General features: G+C 40.1%; 1 protein-coding gene across 2 annotated transcripts in view; it reads left to right on the forward strand.

Annotated features, from left to right (window-relative positions):
- Positions 1–19,784, forward strand: part of LOC141760239 (phospholipid-transporting ATPase ABCA1) — a 165,749-nt gene that overhangs the window by 80,969 nt on the left and 64,996 nt on the right. For both annotated transcript variants that reach the window (XM_074622880.1, XM_074622881.1), the window contains exons 26-32: positions 1,345–1,393; positions 3,281–3,388; positions 3,501–3,545; positions 4,157–4,296; positions 8,222–8,349; positions 13,580–13,678; positions 14,077–14,266. In XM_074622880.1, the coding sequence (XP_074478981.1) occupies positions 1,345–1,393; positions 3,281–3,388; positions 3,501–3,545; positions 4,157–4,296; positions 8,222–8,349; positions 13,580–13,678; positions 14,077–14,266 (759 nt within the window). The remainder of the gene's footprint in view (positions 1–1,344; positions 1,394–3,280; positions 3,389–3,500; positions 3,546–4,156; positions 4,297–8,221; positions 8,350–13,579; positions 13,679–14,076; positions 14,267–19,784) is intronic.

Below are 19,784 nucleotides of genomic sequence, written 5' to 3' on the forward strand. Positions count from 1 at the left end.
AAGAACAAAATAATAATGATATCTCTTAAACTTACAAAGATAAAATGTCAAAAGTACAAGTATTGCACCCTTTAAAGACAAATTCAAGACAACATTACAAATTCAGTTCTTCATTTAGGCCAAATGGATCAATTGTGTTGAGAGTGTGAATCCAGTATGTTTCCTTGGAGAGCAGGGAGTCATTGATCATAATGTTAAGTATTGGTTTTCACTTTGATAGATAGGATGCCAATTTGTTTTTCCTTAAAAGTTGTTTCAGTTTCAAATAAATGTCACACACAGCAACTTTAGGCTTTACAAAAATGTTATACAGTCTCGAAAATCCAAATTCCTTGCTATTGTACACAGCTTCTGTTGAAAGGTTTAAAACGTCCAATGTACATACAGTACCTGTTTGCCAAGTCCTTTGAACTGTGTATACTTGGTCATACACAAAAAGACATAAGTCAAGTAGCTTTTTACTCGTGGTCTCCATGAGCATTGACCCAATCTACTAGTAGTGGTATTATTAGCATTACTCATACAGTGCACAGTCTTATTTTTCCTGAACAAATGACTGATGCAGTATTTTGGCATCGAGACTCGTCCGGAATCATAGAGCTGAGTGACTGTTGGTTAATGCTTCTCATGTAACTCCGACATGAATCAGACACTCACGGCCTGCAGGCAATGTAAATAATTCCTTTTGCATTGCTCAAATTCAGACACGGCAAGGTTATTTCATCCGTCCATGTTTTCTTTTGAAGTCCAACTACACTTCAATTGAAATCCGCAGTGGTTTTCAATATACAGCACTAATAAACAAGCGCTGATAGATGGGATGTTTCATTGAAGTCGGCCATATAATAACATTTACCCTGGTTATTGCTATGAATAGCCCTTTTTAAAGTACTTTTTGACTGTTTTATGATGTCAGCAGTTCCATTTTATGTTTTTGACTGATATAATTCACCACATAAAATCACATTCAGTGCATTTTATAAATTGTGTAGGCTTTGCCAGGCGTGTGCAGAGACTTGTTAGTGGGCAGATGCTAGAATGGGGCTTATCAAACGCAGCAAAATGAAATCAGGGAAGGTCACTTCAACATTTTTCACAAATATGGAGATTTATTTAGTTTGACATATGACCTGAATTGTTAAATTAAGTCTAGGAGGGCGCTTTTCTAAGAGAGGCCAATTGGCAGGTGCTCAAGTAAAGGTTAGGGTCTCTTTGGATGCACAACCCTGATAACTGGATAACTGGCGTCTGCATCAAATCTGTGTACACTAATACATTTTGTTAACATACTGTTGCTCTCGTAAGATACAGTATATTAATACATATTTTTTTTTAATTCCACAGATATTTCTCAAAGTGGCAGAAGAGACCGGAGTGGATGCAGAAATACCAAGTAAGGGGACAATATGTATGCATGCTAACACATGCCATACAGCATAATGTATAGCATCTCTTGGGAAAAACTGAAACTGTAGCTTAATCATAATCACAAACACTGGTAAAAGATCGATAATATCCATAATTAACATTGTACTTTCTGTTTGTCATGAGAAACTGCATTTATGTCCCTGTTACAGAACCAGAGTGGACCACCACAGCTTAGTGTGATAGACTAAGATGCATCAATTTAACACGTCTACAAGCTAATTCCACCTTGAGCCGTTAACATCTTCTTGATGGAACAACAATTTTGCCACCATTGCTGACAGCTATTGACAAAAAAACAATTAACCTCTCATGTCTCCATTTCACTTGTACAGTTGGCATTTCTTTGGAGCCAGAATCTGGCAGCCACACAAGGCACTTTCACATATGTTGCTTAATAATACTGTATTAGGTTGAAAGCTACTGTTGATAGCACCGTTCGTGAGCTGTAAAAGACAATCACTTCTTTGATATTTTAGACAACTAACTGAGCTCCGAGCAGGCCATTTCATTTGTGTCCACACTGTGGGTACATCAGTCAAATGGAACAAAAACAAAAACAAAGAAACTGAAAAAAAACCTATTTAATATGCTAAAAGCAACAGTTTCAGAAATCATTACAACAAATGATAAACACAAACAAGCTGCATTCACAAAAAGGAACATAATGCAGCAGTGGGTAGAAATGGAGCAAATATGATTAAAAAAAGGTATTTCTATAAAACGTATTTTAATGAAATGCTGCTTCTTAAAAAAACAATAAAAAGCTGAATGCTTTTTTTGGATCATGTTTTTATCCCTTGTGCATCCCTTAAGGAATGGCCTGCCATAAAAATACATATTAATATTATTTTTCCCTTTCAATGAGTGAAAGCTGCAGTGGGTAGAAATTATTTTTATAAAACGGGTCACTCCATCCTGACAGTAGTGCATGAGACAGATTATTTGAAAAAAAAACATGTGCCTCTGTGTCCTCCGCTGTCCTTTGGTGCCCTAATGGCTTCTGCAAGATTTCACAGACCAATCAGAGCTGATCTGGAGTCTGCCGTCCAGATGCCATCTATGAGCCAGCTGTCAATCACTCGCGAACTCCGACCAAATGGTCAAACTAGGCAGCGCTGGTCAAATAGGAATCAATATTCTGTTGCTGTAATGCCTTTTTATTTGCCTTAAATGTTTTCAGAAACATCTTGTAGTGTACTGTTTAGCTGTAAAATGAGAAGGTTTTCGACCCGGCAGCCTTGTTGAGATCAGTTGAGGAAATGCCAAGCACCGCTCACATGAACGGGGCACAGCCAATAGCAACGCTCAATAGAAACGCTCTCTCTCTGAAATGACCTGTGATTGGTCAAAGTCTCCCGTCACAAGCTACATTTTGTAAAGCCTGAAAACAGAGCCATGAGGAGGTGCAGAAGTCTAGTTTTCTCTCAGAACACTTGAATTACAATATGCTGAAAGGTTATTATGGAATTTTTGACCAATGATGCCAAAAATATACTGCCTACTGCAGGTTTAAATATTAGTTAGTTATTTCAAAGGGTAAAGTCATTTTTCTTGGGTGCTTTTCTTACCCCTGTACACTCACATTGCACGTATACTTTTACATTATGATACGTGTTTTCCAACCAATTCTTATTTCTCATTGATCGATCTCAGTGGATAAATCTTCCATCCATCACCAAGCACCGTCACTTTTCAGTTTAATCTCAAAATCCTCACGTTCCTAAAACACCTGGGTTTGTGCTTTTACAAGGAATAATACGGCGTCTTGCAGGGCAGGTAGCTATTCTTATTGTTATTTATAACCCTAAATTGGGTCAGGCCAAAACAACATATCTTATTTGTATTCCCACAGCAACAAAGGAGCTGTTGGAGAGAGACTGCAAACGAGGCTCCCGCACATCCAAGCGGAACAGCATCGCCAGCGTCCACACGAAAACAGAGCAAGTCTCTGGAATGACTGGCAAGTCTCTCAACATTTACGTACAGACATTTTTTAATGAAGGAAGCTCAATTAAACATTGTGTAAATATGAACTGATTACTAATAGTGTTATCCCGGCTTGTTTCTTTCAGTTTCTCATGCAGAATTAAAGGAAAAGTTCACAAGTAAAGTGGAAGGTAGGTACTGTATTTCGTCCTTACGACAGACAATCTTGCAAATGTCTTGTTTTTCCACACGTCGTTCATTCTTCAATTATTAACTTCATTTAGTTTGGCTTCAATTTGACTGTTTCACCTCAGTGGCCATTTTCAAAAGAGGACATAAACAAGAACTCTGTCTTCAGAATAAGTCATTTCCTAACCTTCCAATCCTTACGACATTATCTAACCTGTCTCTTCAGCTTTTCAATTTTTGCCCTAATGAAAGAAATTCACTTTCATACAACGCCTTTCATCACGGAAATGGTTTTCAATCAGAATATGCATTAGTATCTTAATAACTGCTGTGACAATTTAGTTCTTCTTTTTAGCAAATATATTCTTGGAGAATGTCAGACATAAAGCCAAGGTGTCTACAAAGCCCTTGTTTATCACCTTTTCCCTCCTGAGTAACGCCCGAATAACATTTGCAAATTCATGATATAAGATAGTTGCTCCACTGTGGAATGAGCTAGTGCGGCATTAGCATGTATTTGATTATCCCATTAGCTGTGCTGGGAACTGTGCTTAGCAGGTATTTTACATATGCATAGATGATAAATAACACGGTGGGTTAATGTCAACTCCAGACTTAAAGAGGAACGCCAGTGTCAGCGGGAAGGGATCCACGGTCATCACCGGATGGGAGCTGATCAGGAGGCAGTTCCTGGCGCTTTTTATCAAGCGCTTCCACCACGCCCGAAGGAGCCGCAAGGGACTCATTGCCCAGGTAATGGCCTCAGTCTGTCATGTTGATGAATTGAAGGGTTATACAAGGAGGGTTTCATGGGAGGATCATGGTAGGATTGTATGAAATGCATATTGGCTTTCAAAATCAGTTAATGACAAATATGATAGAGTAAGCTCATTTGAAATCTGGAGGGAAAAGTCACGTCATCCGTCTTGATTAAGTCGTGAAATTTAAGTTGTGGGAGAAGAAATCGACAGAGATGGTAGTGTGTTTAAAAGGAAAAAGTTTGAAAAATGTGAAGGGCAGCACCGAGAATGATGTGACATCATCACCAAACTGCACGTACAATAATCATCATTATTCCCAAAGGAATACAAGAGGCTGGAAACGCATGAACAGTGTTTATTGCTGCTGTGGAGGAGATTTTAAATCACTTTCTGTGAGCAGAAAAGTGTCAACCATAATTGTTTCCAGCCCAAATAGGACCAATACATCAGGTCGATTCATCAGGTCTAACCTTTGCATTTTGACACAAAGTCTGTTTCAAATGTTTTTATTGTGAAGCATCATTCCCAAGATAGCGAAACATAGTATTGCCATGCTTCTTTTTCATACAAACATGGACAAACATAATGTCAAAAGACACAAGAACAGTCTTTCAAAAATAAATAAATTAATAAATAAATAATTATATAATAATAAAAAATATATATAATATAATTAATATATATATATAGAGAGAGAGAGAGTAAATATATTATAAATAGATATATAAATAAAATAAACACTATTCATAATAATAAAAAATGAAAAACTAATAATAACCATGACAACAATAATTATTGCATTTTGACACAGAGTCATGCCTGGTTCGGCCAGGAAACTGTTAATACATTTGCGTGCAGAGTGAGTTGATGAAAGGCTTCAGTTAGAGCTCCATCAGTCTCACCTGACCGCTGTGATTGTCACCCGAAAGCCAAAGCGACACCCATGATTTGTTTTTCCTTCATTTCGCCGCGTGCTAATCATGTGTTTTCGTTAGCCATGTATTAAATGTGATCGCTTAACAATTACCGAGATGACATACTGCTATTAGCCTATTAAGTGTACGTCTATATCATTTTGTTCCTCATAAACACAATTTCAAAAGTCAAAACCAATAAACAGGCGTAATTTAAACAAGTCAAAACCAATTTTGCAAAGTAGCAATTTCCAAGGGACTTAAATGATTTTTGTCCCCCAAGTTCTAAAAAGTGTGTTCTGACTTAAATGTGTATTGACACGTCGTCCATTTAGATTCATAGTGAGTTTTTGAATATCATGTAATGCCATCAGTTATGACAGCTGCCATGATGCTGGAATTATCATAACTTAAAAAAGCTCATGCAGCTCCCTCCTTTGTGCTCTGAGAGAGAAAGAGAGACCGAGGCAGAGAACAATGTTTCACCTTTTGTGAGGTGTACGGGTTCTTCTTGTAATTTGCTGCAGTACCAGTCCCCATTAGTCACTGTCAATCTTGGACGTCCCTCTTTAGTGGGGACGCAGAGCAGGATAGAAGGATACGTGTGTGAGTGTGTACGTACAAAGGTGCACATTGTCTGCAAAGGCGTACCTCCTACCTCTCCCTCTTTATTCATTTGGCTAAAGGATTTTTTTCTCTTCCCATCATGTCAACAGCTCCCATTGTCAGCAGATATGATTGTGTGGTGAGGTAATCTCCTCCAATACAAGCGGTTAGGGGGATATAAAAGAGATTATGGCATGTAACACAAAAGCAGTGATTTATGGGGATGAAAGTTGGGGACAGGCGAGCGTTGGCAATGTCAGAATCCGGGAGAAGCAGTAAGCGCTTGTGTTACGGTGGCTGAGTTGAAGGGTTCTGGTGTTTGGAGCTCAAACTGAAGTGACTACAGCAACCCTTTCCAGCTGCAGTGACCTCGCCGTTAAGCAGCCGATGATTTACGCTGTGTAATTCAGAATATATATATATTTTTTTAATCTAATCACCGCTATAGTATTCTCTTTGTTTACCATTGTAGGTATCATTTTCCCGTTGGAAATAACAATATGTTTACTAACCATTTGTTATGTTTTGTCTGTGGAAAGAAAAAGACCACATTAACACATCAGTAGAAATATCCGAGGCGACGCTATTATCCACTTTTAACCAAGCTGCTGTAATAAATTCACAAATGAAATAGGATAGACACAAATGTTTGTTGGAGGAAACCAACTCAATCTAATGAGCCATTTGACTTTGCAGGAAATAAAACACATCTTAATTGTGTTTTGGTGTTTATACCCAGTTTGCATATAATCCTGTCCTCCTCTTTAAATCCCCACTGAACTTGGGAATGTGCTAAACTCATGCATTGTTCATGGGAGTGCCTTGGCTTTGTGAGCATAATGACTTCTCCCTGTTTTGTTTTTTTTTGCCGATCTCTCTCAACGGCAGAAGTACCAGCTGTCACCTGCAATTACTGTTGAGAGAGAAAGACAGAGAGAGCAACAGGAAAAAAGAATAGTTCTTTCTTTTGCGGCCTGCCATTAAGCTTTTCAGTCTCATTGCCGCTCTTTATCTTTCTTCCAAGCACATTTCCACGGCCATAGCTCCATGCAGTAAATTTAGGATTTTCAATTGTAGCATCTTGAATTGGCCTGGCAAATTGCATGCCCTGCAATTAATCAAGTGTACGCAAACCTCCCCCTGCTGCCGAGCGCGCCCCAACCTACAAGTGATTAAACATTAAAGATAGCTTGCATTTTACCCACTGACCTTTTTGTCAGCTCTAACAATGAAGTGAAAAGAGAATTACATGATGGAGAAAAGAGGATTGGATGGGGGGGGAGGGGGGGGGGGGGGGGGGTTGTTGGGCCAGATAGGGGAAGCGTGGCAGCGTCTGGTTTTTAAAAAAACACAAAAGACAAGAGAATGGTGAGAAACTAATTATATCTGAGTGGCCAGATGATGGCGGCGGCGTTGGAAGTGTTTAATCAAACTCATAAAGCGTGCAGAAGAGCCCAAACAAGTCGGTGAGGAGCATATTAATGCGCACAACATTATCGCAGTGGCCCCCGCGTTATTGTTGATTGCATCAGTCATTTTGTAGCACGTAATGACGGTGAGGGGGCTCGGGGAGGGGAGTGATGAAATGGATCTCGCATTGGATCTTGTGCTGTCGTGCATACATACATAAACATCTGTATTACACATGCAGACAGTTTTTGTTTAAGGAGACAACCTATAATTCTATCACTCGGAATCGTGTCATTCTATCTTGTAACGTGATTACGAAGGTCATAAAATGAACACGACACATTAATCCATTTAAATTGACATATATATATACTGCTGGACTTGTACACTGTACAATAGCTCCATGATCAATGGGGATTTTGCCTTTGAAATTTAGATTTTTTACTAAACGAAAATCATATTTTTTCCTTTATTGCATTTCCTTTGTGATCTCCATTGTAATATAGTTTAGTTTACTTATAATGGATTCCTATTCTTTAGCTTCTTACCTTTCAGGGGAGACCAGATTTATGCATATAAGCGTTATGGTTGAGGAGCTATTCCTGATTCATTTTGGGTATTGTACTTTAGCCGTTTTGAGGCTCCCAGGGCTAAAGTGGTTAAAAGAAGCTTTTAGGTAGAGAATTGTAAGGATTAACTCAAGTTCCTCCAGTAATCATTATAGCACTAGTGGCAGATAGTACGCCCAGTCAATTTTGTTTGTTGCTTTCTGTTATTTTTTTTTATCAGTGCTACTGTTTTATTAATTTGGTATAGGTGTACAGCGTTGAAATTAACCTGTTTGGCATTTACATCTCTGAAAAATACACTATTTTATTGAAATTTCTTGCATATTTAATGATGTCTGTACCATTTTACTTCAAAGGAGTTCAGATGTAGCAGGATAAATGTCTTAAGCAGACTTTGACTTTGTCACCATCCTCCTAGGTGGTCTTGCCTGCTGTGTTTGTGTGCCTGTCTCTGATCTTCTCGCTCATCGTGCCACCATTCGCTGAATATCCGAGTCTGGAGCTGCAACCCTGGATGTATGATCTGCCTCAAACCACCTTTTACAGGTAACCACATTATAAATATAGCACAGAATGAATTGATTTATTAGTTATTATCGCATTTTAACCCCGTTTAGCCCAGATTTTAATTTAGTTTTGAATATTAACAACCATTTTCAATACTTTTCTTTTTTAAGTTTAATAACCACTGCACCACTTGCTGAATGATGTATTACACACAATAATATAATTACCCAGAAGAAACAAGATTTTTCCAGGGGAAGAATCTGCAAGCAAATTCTGTTTACTGTTATCAGAGGCAGGGAGTGTGTGAATAATGGTTAGTTATAGCAGCACGGGTAGATGAGCAATAGGCTTTCAGAAACTTTAGCCTCGACGACAGAAAATCAAAGGAAAAAGATGTCACAGTGCTGCTCATGCTGTTTGATCGCCAAGAGATTTTTGCACTGCTGAGGTCATCAATCTGGACACTGTCCTCTCATGGTGGCAGCTCGCTGTTCTGTCATTGAGAAGACACATACGCGGTGACAAGTCACGGCCTTGGCGGATTTCAACACCCACTGAATACAAACTGGAGTTATTGCAGAGGATGAGGACACAGAATCTTGCCTTATGATGATAGCACTTAATAATGAACACCTAAGAAAGAAACGTATGTTTGTATGTCATATATATTTATAGCTAAAAATCTCTCCATAGTCACCCAGTTAGCTCAGTTTGGATGCACCATGATTCACCTTTCTATATAACAACAAAAGTGCTGTAAAAGTTGGATTCTAATATGCGTCGCTCGTTACAGCATCTGTCCAAACCATCAAACTAATCTTGACACTGTATTCATACTCTGTTCTTTTGACATGAAGCTGTCGTTGCTTATCCACCCTGCAGGTGTTTCATTTCCCCTGGCAGCACTTTGTAGAAATTCACTTTGAAGACGCCAAGACACAATCAAATGTAACCTGAAACTGATTTATTTATTTATCTTAGCATGTGGATGCTACACTTTTTATACACTTTTCTTTGCCTTAACATGGGTGGGGGGATATTTTTAATGCTTAGTTTCACAGTAGAATTGTCGAGGCATAACAATTCTTGAATATTTAATTAATGTATTTGGTTATATCCACACACTATCAGTCTACTACATTGATATCTGGCAGTGTGCTCGCCGGGCGACTCACACTACAACTATCTGGCATATTTATTTTTATGCTACTTCTTTCACTTCTCACAGTTTTGCCTTCACATATCAACATGCAGCTCATTGAGGACCCTGGCGCTATTACCTTTGGCAGTGATCCATTCACAAAAACATGACTTGTTTTTTTCTCTTTTGAAGCTACAACATTGAAATGGTTTATAACACTTGGAATTTAATTGCATTGAAGAAACTTTACTTTTTGTTCTTTTAAAATTTGTTTTTCAAGAAGTCTAAAAGTGCATTGTTGTGCTTTTTTTCGGCTAAAAATGCAACTGAAACATTTAATGCATTTCTGTTTCACTGTTCAAGGTGCTAAAACTTTCAAACTAGTCTCTTTCTCTCTCCATGGTGCTGAAACAGTCAAACCCAGTCTATTTGCTGTTACTACTTCTACCACTATTATTACTTCCTCTAGGATGACTGCATGGTGTAAATGGAGTTATTGTCATTAGAAATTGGCAACACGAACAGTGATCTCCTGGGGAAAAGTCCTTTGTTTGTTTTATCAAATCACCGCCCACAAGCCCAGGAGATAAGGCTGCTAGTAGTGCAACAGCCATGTACTACCAAAAAAACAGAAAACAACTGCTACCAACCAGTGCCACCCTAGCAACCTACCTAGATGCTACCTTTCTTTTTCTTTTCTTTTTCAGCAACACCTTAGAAGACATACAGTATACAATATAATTTCATTGTACTGGGCATTTTCACAAGACCTTTACATGATACTGTGATAATATATCTCCGTGTACGTTCTCTTCTTTATGTCAACACAATGGAGCATGTGACAAGTGGGAATAAATTCCTGGCTCACAAGCACGGGTTCATTCATGGGATTTCAGAGCCTGCTTTGCCTACTTTGTCAGATAGTCTCTTGTGGCGAAACTTGAACTGCACATTCGGTTTTCTTGGGAATTCCTGGGAGCGGTTCTTTGTATGATACATTATAAAACTGGAGTGTTCTTAATTTTTCTGACATTCCCCCTGGCAAATTAGTAAATATTGTCTTTTCTCTTAAGTGCCTTTAAACCATCCTGCCTGATGATGACAGTGTGATTAAAAAAAGTGCACCTTTTCATGTGAACAGTTCATTCAGAGGAGCATTGCAGCACTATATACATCATGAATGCCAATGATCCATTTTAGTGATTGATTTACCCTCAAGCACACTCTTTGGTTTATTCTCCAAAGGGGTTATTCCTGTAATATAATGTAGTCTTCATTTGACTTTCTTCTAATATTGTCTCAGTTCTTACTTCTATGATGTTTGACTAGATGAACTATTCATTAGTTCCACTGTTTCTGTGTATATGCACAAGTCTTCATTTTGGATCTGTCCAATAGTTTTATTATCTCAAATAACGTGGTAACCCAGCCATTGTTAATTGTACAACAGATGGCTGCACATAATCCATTTTTACAATCGGGCCACTTCAATTGCGCTCGCCGGTGGCCGAGGAAATGGCCATATGACCTTCATGGAGACGCCTCTAAATGAGACAATGAACACTGTATTAATCCAAATGGTTGGCTGGGCTGTGGCCACCGTTGGCAGAAAGCCATCAGGATGGTCTTTATGAAACGCTGTGTTTTAACTCCCACGGTACCTTTAAGATAAAGGGCAGAGTGTGTGTGGTTAGTAATGAGAATAAAATTGGAATGGGAAGATTGTTTAACTGAGACACGGGCCGTAGATATGCACAGGACACTCAGATGATAATAATGAAAGGCTGTGAAGAGCCTATACTGTACACAGAATCTTGAACAGGCTCGCGTCGATACGTGCTTGCACACACGTCAGGACAGAGCTGGGCTCAAACTATAGGGAAAACTTTACAATCACTGTAGGGTCAATGGTGCTTTGGGAATTAGTGTTTTGACTCTTGGCCCCAAGAAACGAGCTGGTAAACTCAATGATTTCTCCCTCACTCTTGATTAAGCTAGCCCCAGGTTGCATGCAGCATTGCTATCGAGTATTTACTTGGAATGCACCACAACGGATTCCCCGGTGTACTTGTCTCATTTCCTTTCAGGCCTTCTTCGATGTCAAGATACATTCGAGATTAATGACCGTCTTAACTCCTGGTGCTTTGCCAATGTGGAAGACAGATTAGATGACTTGGAAAACCCCCTAACTAATGGTGTGTTTTGGCCCAAACATGATGGCCGAGTCATATGTTTAGACTAGATCTAAGTATTACTTATCACGTACAAGATCTCCAATCAAAAATGTCTTTTTCTTATATGTATGTCCCCTAAAATGTCTGACCTTGACTATACTGACTTGTATCTGTGCAAAGTTTGTCACTAGAGAGGTGTTTTAACATTCCTCTACTGAAGGGGGAGATGTCTCTGCACTGACCCCGGGCAAGCTAGATTTGGCACATCACAAATTTAAAAAGCCAATCGCTGTCTAATACGCAAATGCCGACGCATATCGACAGGGACTTGTCAGTACAGAGAGCGGGAGTTTGCATTAGCATCGTGAAAATTTTGGCTGCAAACATGATAGAGAGTGAAGTTTTTGGATATAAACCGGACCTCGGAGCTTCATTCTACTATCTACCAAAAAATTCCACTAGATATTATTGTATGTTTAACAAACACTAACGCTGTGTCACCCACTGCTAGTTACAAGCTAACAAACAACATGAACAAATAAAAGATGCTAGTGACACTTACATTACTGATACATCTGCTAGTCGACAATTTTGGCGCACAACAGACTCCACATCTGAGTCAAACATGTATGGCTGAATCTCTGCAACGTTTCCTCTAAAGGATAAAGTAGACCAGAGGCTGGAACTACCGCTGCAGATTGTGTCGGTCGAGGAGCTCCGTGCAGCCATCTCGATGCACACTGGTGGTGGGCGGGTCGAGGCCAGATCCAGAATTTCTCAATGAGGGATAAAGAGTTGATGTGCTTCTAGCCTCTTTTTTTTTTTTTTGCCTCCGCACAGGTGAAAGCTCCAGATTAGAATTTGCTGGTCAAATGTCAAGGTCACTATGACCTCACATCTGTCCCATTCTCATAAATGCGATATCCCCATGAACGCCCGGAGGGAATTTCATTACCTCTAGCACAAACATCTTCTCAAGAATGAACTGATTAGATCTTGATGGTCAAAGGTCAAGGTCACTGTGACCTCACAAAACACGTTTTTGTCCATAACTAAATTTTCACAATTTCACACAAAAGTCTAACAGGATAAATACTGACATTTTGGACAGACATAGACAGACGTAATTCTAGTTTACTTTTTATGTGGGAAAACCATGGTAACCAAATATGAATCACAGCAGAGTGTTTTTACATACTTTAGAAGTGTCTGGAAGGGAACTTTACCTGCAATTATTCCTCTGGCTCGATATTTCAGGGCCTGTAATCTCAAATAATCCTTTCTGTCCAATATGACAAAAGTAAAACCCACAATAGAGGTGCAGAGTGAGACTCAGCTTACTGTACCCTGCCTCACCTTTCTGTAAACTCAGCTTTTATTGACTGTTGGCAGTCTTCTCTTTTTGAGGTGAAGCTTTTATCCTTACATGGCACCTTAAAAATGTTTGGTTGCAAATATCATGCATTTTGATTCGAAGGCAGCAAAGTTCATTCTGTAAATCGATTCAGCTGTTTAAGATAGACGCTGTGATGGTACTCTATCATCCAATGGAATGATAGATCATAGGCAAATGGTCATGACCACCAAGACCATAATTAGTATTTCCATTTTGAATGTCTAGAAGGGTAATTCCAGTTAAAATCAGGCTAGAGGTTGTCCTCATCAAGCTCTCCTTGAACCAATCAATGCTACAGCACCTAGTGTCTCTTCACATTTCAGCATGTAAAGGTTTTCTAATTCCAGTTTCATGGCTCCAGCAAAAGGGGCTTTTTGTTTTACGTCTGTGCTTATGTCAGAACCTAAGACCCAAATTATACTTTTAGTCTGTTTTATTGACATTGTGTCAGATTGGCTGACGCTCATGGATTTAAGTGACGTGGAACTGCTGTGAGCGATGACATTGAAAACCTTATTGCACACTGAAACGTTTGAATTGTGTTCCCGATGTTTACAGCAATGATATGCCAGGTAATGCAGAGGTGTCAAGGGTGGTGGAGAACTTGGTGAACAAGCCTGGCTTCGGGACTCGCTGCATGGACGGAGACCCAATACCGTAAGTGTTTATACGCACAATGCATTCATGCCAAATGGTACTTACAAAGTGTCACATAAATGCATGTCAAAGCATGTGTCTCTGCCTCCATCAATAAATCCAGCTGCAGAAATGGAACAAGCTGTAAAAAAAAGCCAAGTAACACAGATCATTGGAAAGGACTGCTCTGCATGATTTTGGAAAACCCATTTGATCAATAAATAATTAGCTTTTTGCACGCTCTCCAGATCATCCTGATCATAATAAGTTGAATAATGAATACCTTTTTAAACTTAAAAATGAAATAGAATTACAGTATTAGGTGTGGTTAAGATAAGAAAGCATATTGTGTATTGAGCAGATGTGGTTGGCATTATCACCAGTTAAACGCTCATATTCCCTCCATTGTTTTCTCTTAGGAAGTTGCCATGTTCTACCAGTGGCTCCGATTGGTTCACTCCATCCGTGGATCAGTCCGTCACTGACATCTTCCTCAACGGGAACTGGAGCATGTCTAACCCCTCCCCCTCCTGTCGGTGCAGCACGCCGAAGCGGACGATCATGTTACCGGACTGTCCGCCTGGTGCAGGGGGGCTCCCTCCACCTCAGGTTAGTCTCTTATACGCTATAGCTTGTGCCCTTGGGAGAGAAGGTGGTGTGGTAGTTGGAGCCACCATTATGTGACTTTAAGGTCATAGATTTGATGCCCTGCAGCAGCCAGTGTGTTTGTCTCCGTCTGAGGTCCGTTAAGCAAGACAGTTAAACCCCACCTGAACCAGGGGCACTGCTCCTTTGAGGGCGGCTGTGGCTCAGAGGGTAGAGCAGGTTGTCCACCAATCGGAAGGTCGGTGGTTCGATCCCCGGCTGCTCCGGGTCACATTTCGATGTGTCCTTGAGCAAGACACTTAACCCCAAATTGCTCCCGGAGGCATAGCCATCGGTGTGTGAATGAGTATTTAGATTAAATCCTGATGGGCAAAGTTGGCACCTTAGTAGCCTCTGCCATCAGTGTATGAATGTGTGTGTGAATGGGTGAATACTGACATGTAGTGTAAAGCGCTTTGAGTGGTCGGAAGACTAGAAAAGCGCTATATAAGTCCAAGTCCATTTACCATTTACCATCCTGGCTTCCTGTGGACTCTGTATGTGTGCCACAGTGGGGTATACTGCAGCAAGAGAAGTGGAATGGTCTAAGTGTAAAAAATAAAAATAAATCAATGACACAACGGTACAATAAAAAATGCTTATCATGGGAGCTTTTGGCTTGCGGCCTGAAAGTCCCAGTCAGCATCATTTTGATTTGAAAATGTAAAGGTACTTACTAACAAGGAATTTGCATTGCATTGCAAAATGTAAATCAGCCTTTTGTGCTGCCTCCCTTTTCTGAGCTAGCGTGCATGCATGAAAGTAGGGCCAAAATTGATTCCACTGAAAATCCACTGAATTGGCCATTGCCAGTGATTCGGCATGTTCCCCATACCTGCTAAAAAATTCAGTTAAGATATATCCATAGTGTGTTTTACCCTTTCAGGTATATGCCAACCTTTCACCTTGTAGCATCTTTTAGGACATTGTACTGCATGCACTGCCAGTATAAACCTCGCAAAGGACCTCACCTTTTCTGCTTCCATCACAAGTCCTGGGAGGTCCGCGTGTCTCATCCTCCACAAGTCAATACCAATCCTTTATAGACCATTACTTGAACAATATATACATGGCCAAATGCAGCTAGGGCGAGTGCTGCACGGTCTGACCCGAAGACACTTGATCGAGGCCGAGATCGATGGGCAAGTTAGAGACCCCGCATCCCTGCCTGCCAGCCACCACCTGCTGACTGAACCAATCACGATGCAGAGAGAAAGAAGAAGAGAAAGAAGCTCATTTGGAGCTAAATGGTTTGCACTGCTGTCTCCCAATGATAATGAGAAATCTAAGCTTGAGAGAGAGAGAGTAGAAGGAGAAGCTGCCACCTCCACTCCAATGTCATTTTATTAGAGATGGCTCTGTCTGTTTACTCAGGCTTGGTGGCATGTGCCTGCATTTTAAGAGATTTGAATTTGAATGTCTAACCCCAATGAAATCTGCCAATATTTTCTTCCTCTTGGAGTCTTATGATGGTTGAGAATTTGTTTGTGGTAGTTTACCCCAGATGATGGAAGGAAAGGAGCGCGGGAGTTCTGGTGTCTACATGAGAGTCGGCTGCAAAACAGCATTGTATTTGCAAGATAAATAATTCACAGTTTTGAACTTTCAGCTTCATTTTCATACAGAATAGTGGTCTCTGCCGATTGGTTCTGCAGCTGATGTTGTTGGCATGTGTGAGAATAGGTGGTCCGGTGATAATGCACAATCATGGTGCAGGTTAGATAGCTGTTCACATGCAGTATCTTGACAGACAAACTGATATTTTGCAACAGTTTGAAAATCCTAACAGATTGTCATACTTAAAGGTGCTAAATTAACTAACTCTTTATTATGTATACTATTTATATGTATTATAGTAATATGGATATATATTTCCCACATGATCCAGTTACTGAAATGTAGTGGTTTTGACTTTCCAGGGTGAGAGTGTTACTTTATTCCCTTTTAATCCAACATAATAATTCAAATTAAAATACAGCATACCTTTTGAGTTAATATAGTTTTATTTATAGTTTTACAGTAGCAATATATAACAAATTAATGACACAATAGACAGTTATGCTTCAATGTGGTTGAAAATGCCTCACAAGTTTTAAAAGTGTCAGCTCTTTTATGTCTATGATATATAAGTTAAGTTATAACAGTCATTGTAAGTTCAATTTGTAAAGCGGTTATGAAGCAAAGATTCAGCCTCAGCTCTTAAGGGAAGTGTGTTAAAAAGAGATATTCTGGCCCAGTTAAGAAAACACTCACAGTCCCATACAGATATATCTAAAATGATTTTGTCTCATAATTACCATGCCACCCCCCCCCCCCCCCCCCTCAATATTTGACGTACATGGGAGATGTCATCTACGAAGGACAAATGAGACATCCATTAAAACGAGAGCGACTCTGCAAAGTCAACGACTTCCAACGAGCGGGACATGAAATGACACAGTTTGAAACCTCCGGGCTCATCTGCCACTCCTTTATTTTCCTTCCAGCCCCCTATACCTCCCCTATACAATACCCTGTGCTATGTAATGTGCCATTTCACACCCTCCACAGATCTGTAATGCCTCGTTGAACTCGTGCGAGTCTCGCTGTGTGCTCCTTCCTGTGACAAGGCCATCCAGAGCCACTTTAAAGGAGCAACTGTCCAGGTATCATGTACTAGGATGATTGTTGAGACAGTCAAACAAGAGAGGTGCCCTTTGTGTAACCTTTTCTTTCCCCTGATGTTCAGCCCTAGCTTATGACAGCGCTGTCAAGGAGTCCCCCATTTGTTCAGGCGCTGCTTGTATCTTTGTATCTTTCTAGGCCATCAAGGTCTTTCTTTCTAACTCTTTATTTCATTTTGCTCTCTTCCTCCTCTTCCACCTGCTTTTCCATTTAAAACAACCTCACTCGTTCTTTCATTTATTTTATGAATTGCTGCTACTTTGCTACTTTACTGGATTCCTGCTTTATTGTGTCATTTTATATGTAGCTGGCACTTTTAGTACACTTAGCCTCAATAAAAAGACCATTTCCAAAGGCCAATTCTTGCCTACATCATGTTACATTCACTTGCATCATTTCTCCTTTTATTTACAACATCCAATGTAGATCCTGTAAAAGGATATTAAATGGACTCTCGTTTTTGCATGGAAACAACCTTGAGGACATTGAGTTATTATCATGCAACAACGTTATTACCAGTCGTCCCCCGCTGTGCGATAAAGGAAATTTAAATATAGAAGCTGCTGCAAGAGGAGAATATTGCAAGTGAGGAGAGGAAAGCATTCGTATGCAACACACATGCTGTTAACCGTCACATTTCTCTGTTCATCACCACCTTTTTGCATAATGAAACACTTTATTTATTTGGCAGGGGTCAGTCTTTGTAACACAGCAAGCCGGCAAGCTGTGCAGCGTTTTTATTTCATCATCTAAAATCTTGAAAGATTTACACCACCGGGGTAGTGCGTGAGTTCATATGGCAGAAACATACAGTAATACAGTGTGATTATGAGGTGAAATGGTTGATCGTAGACCTTTTTTTCAATGTTAGTGAGAAGACCCCAGCGTATTAGTCTGGTCTAGTGTGTAACTGTATACTATAACCCTCCACGCCTCTCCAACTTTCTTCGCCTCCCTGCTGTTAACTGCGATCCACCAGTGGGTCATAATCCTTAGTTTACAGTTTGAAATGTAGTGTAGTGCATAAGGTCATGGGATAGAAGCATATAGAGTGTTGCTGTCATGCTCAGATATACAGTATGGAGTCTGAAGAGAGTATTACTTTTGCACATTGAGGCCCCGATCAGACAGAGTGTATTTGAGCAGCCTAAGTAATTAAAAGCAGCCTTTTTGTAATTGTTTTTAATGTGATTGAGGCGTTTTGCGCGCTGCTTTTGCGTCGCCGAGCGCCTCGCATTTATCCGCTCTGTGCATCTTGCGTTTTTACAGGAGCACTCTGAATCTTAATCTCTCATGATCTGGGACAGGAGTTGAAAAAAGATTCAACTCAGAGCGGAAAAAGCGTAAAGACGTCATTAGCTTTCTTCCTCATCGTGGATCCCTGGAGCTTTATGACTTTACCAATCGTAGTTACCATGAGCCGAACAGAAAACAGCGGGAGGCAAATTAGTGCGGTACTTTAGATTTCGGCTAAGTCGTTTTCATTTATTTAAAACTGTGCTATTAACTATTTGGGTCGCGTACAGTTCATGGTTTGTAACAAGGTGACATTAGTACTCATTTAGTGGTTTCCTAGCAACATATAAAATAAAAAAAAGATGCAGCAAAGTGCAAAACTCGCTCCGTCTGATCAGGGCCTGAGAGAGCTGTTACTTGTGAGGTAGGATCAATAGTGTGACAGATATGAATATATGAATTTGACATCAGTATGTATGTCCATGTGCATGGGATCATATGCACTTAACATCATTGCTGCTTCGCTTACCTGTAGACTGCGGTCCAGTGCAGGGGGGGCCATAAATGAATGCGAAGCCAAAGCAGAGACCACCCACAGAAACCGAGCACATTGTGAGGATGTATTCCCTTTGACCTGAAAGCTCCCACTGCTGAATAAATCACATCAAGTGTACCAGCCTTGCGCTTGTTTTCTTTTTTATCTTTTCATCCTGCCCATCCTCCGAATATGCCCTTGAGAAACCACAGAAAAGACGAGAGAGGAAAAACATGGACACATCGCCACGGGAGGTAGTGCGGAATCATTGTTTCCATGGAAATGGCAGGCAACAGTTAAGCCCGTTATCAATTCCGAGGTATTGACTCTCGTTCACTGGTGATATTTAACCTTCATAGATGAATAGGCCGTCATGCGTGCAGAGGAATTGATAAAGCCGCCACGTTCGCCGAATTACGATTGATGTCTTTATCATTTGGAGACTGGCCTAACTACAGCTCGCTTGCAAATTACTCTCCATGGCCTCATCTATCAGGGTATTGAAGGTGGCCATTGGTTGACCATTTGTGTGGGAAAAAAAGAAGTTCTGCATGGGAAAATACAAACATCATTATCTACTATCTAGTTGTTTATCTAGATTGTTGGTTTGAGGAAAAAAAAAACTGCTTAGGGCTGTCAATCGATTAAAATATTTAATCCCGATTAATCACACGATTGTCGATTGTTAGTCGTGATTATCTGTTCAAAGTGTACCTTTAAGGGAGATTTGTCATGTGTTTAATACTCTTATCAACATGGGAGTGGGCAAATCTGCTTGCGTCAAGTAAATTTATGTATATATGTATTATTGTAAATCAATTAACAACACAAAACAATGACAAATATTGTCCAGAAACCCTCACACGTGGATTTAGTATAAAGAATATGCTCAAATCATAACATGGCAAACTGCAGCCCAACAGGCAACAACAACTGTCAGTGTGTCAGTGTGCTGACTTGACTATGACTTGCCCCAAAACTGCATGTGATCGTCATAAAGTGGGCATGTCTGTAAAGGGGAGACTCATGGGTACCCACAGAACCCAT

This window comes from Sebastes fasciatus, chromosome 22 (assembly GCF_043250625.1).
Source record: "Sebastes fasciatus isolate fSebFas1 chromosome 22, fSebFas1.pri, whole genome shotgun sequence".
In the NCBI taxonomy this organism is placed as follows: Eukaryota; Metazoa; Chordata; class Actinopteri; order Perciformes; family Sebastidae; genus Sebastes; species Sebastes fasciatus.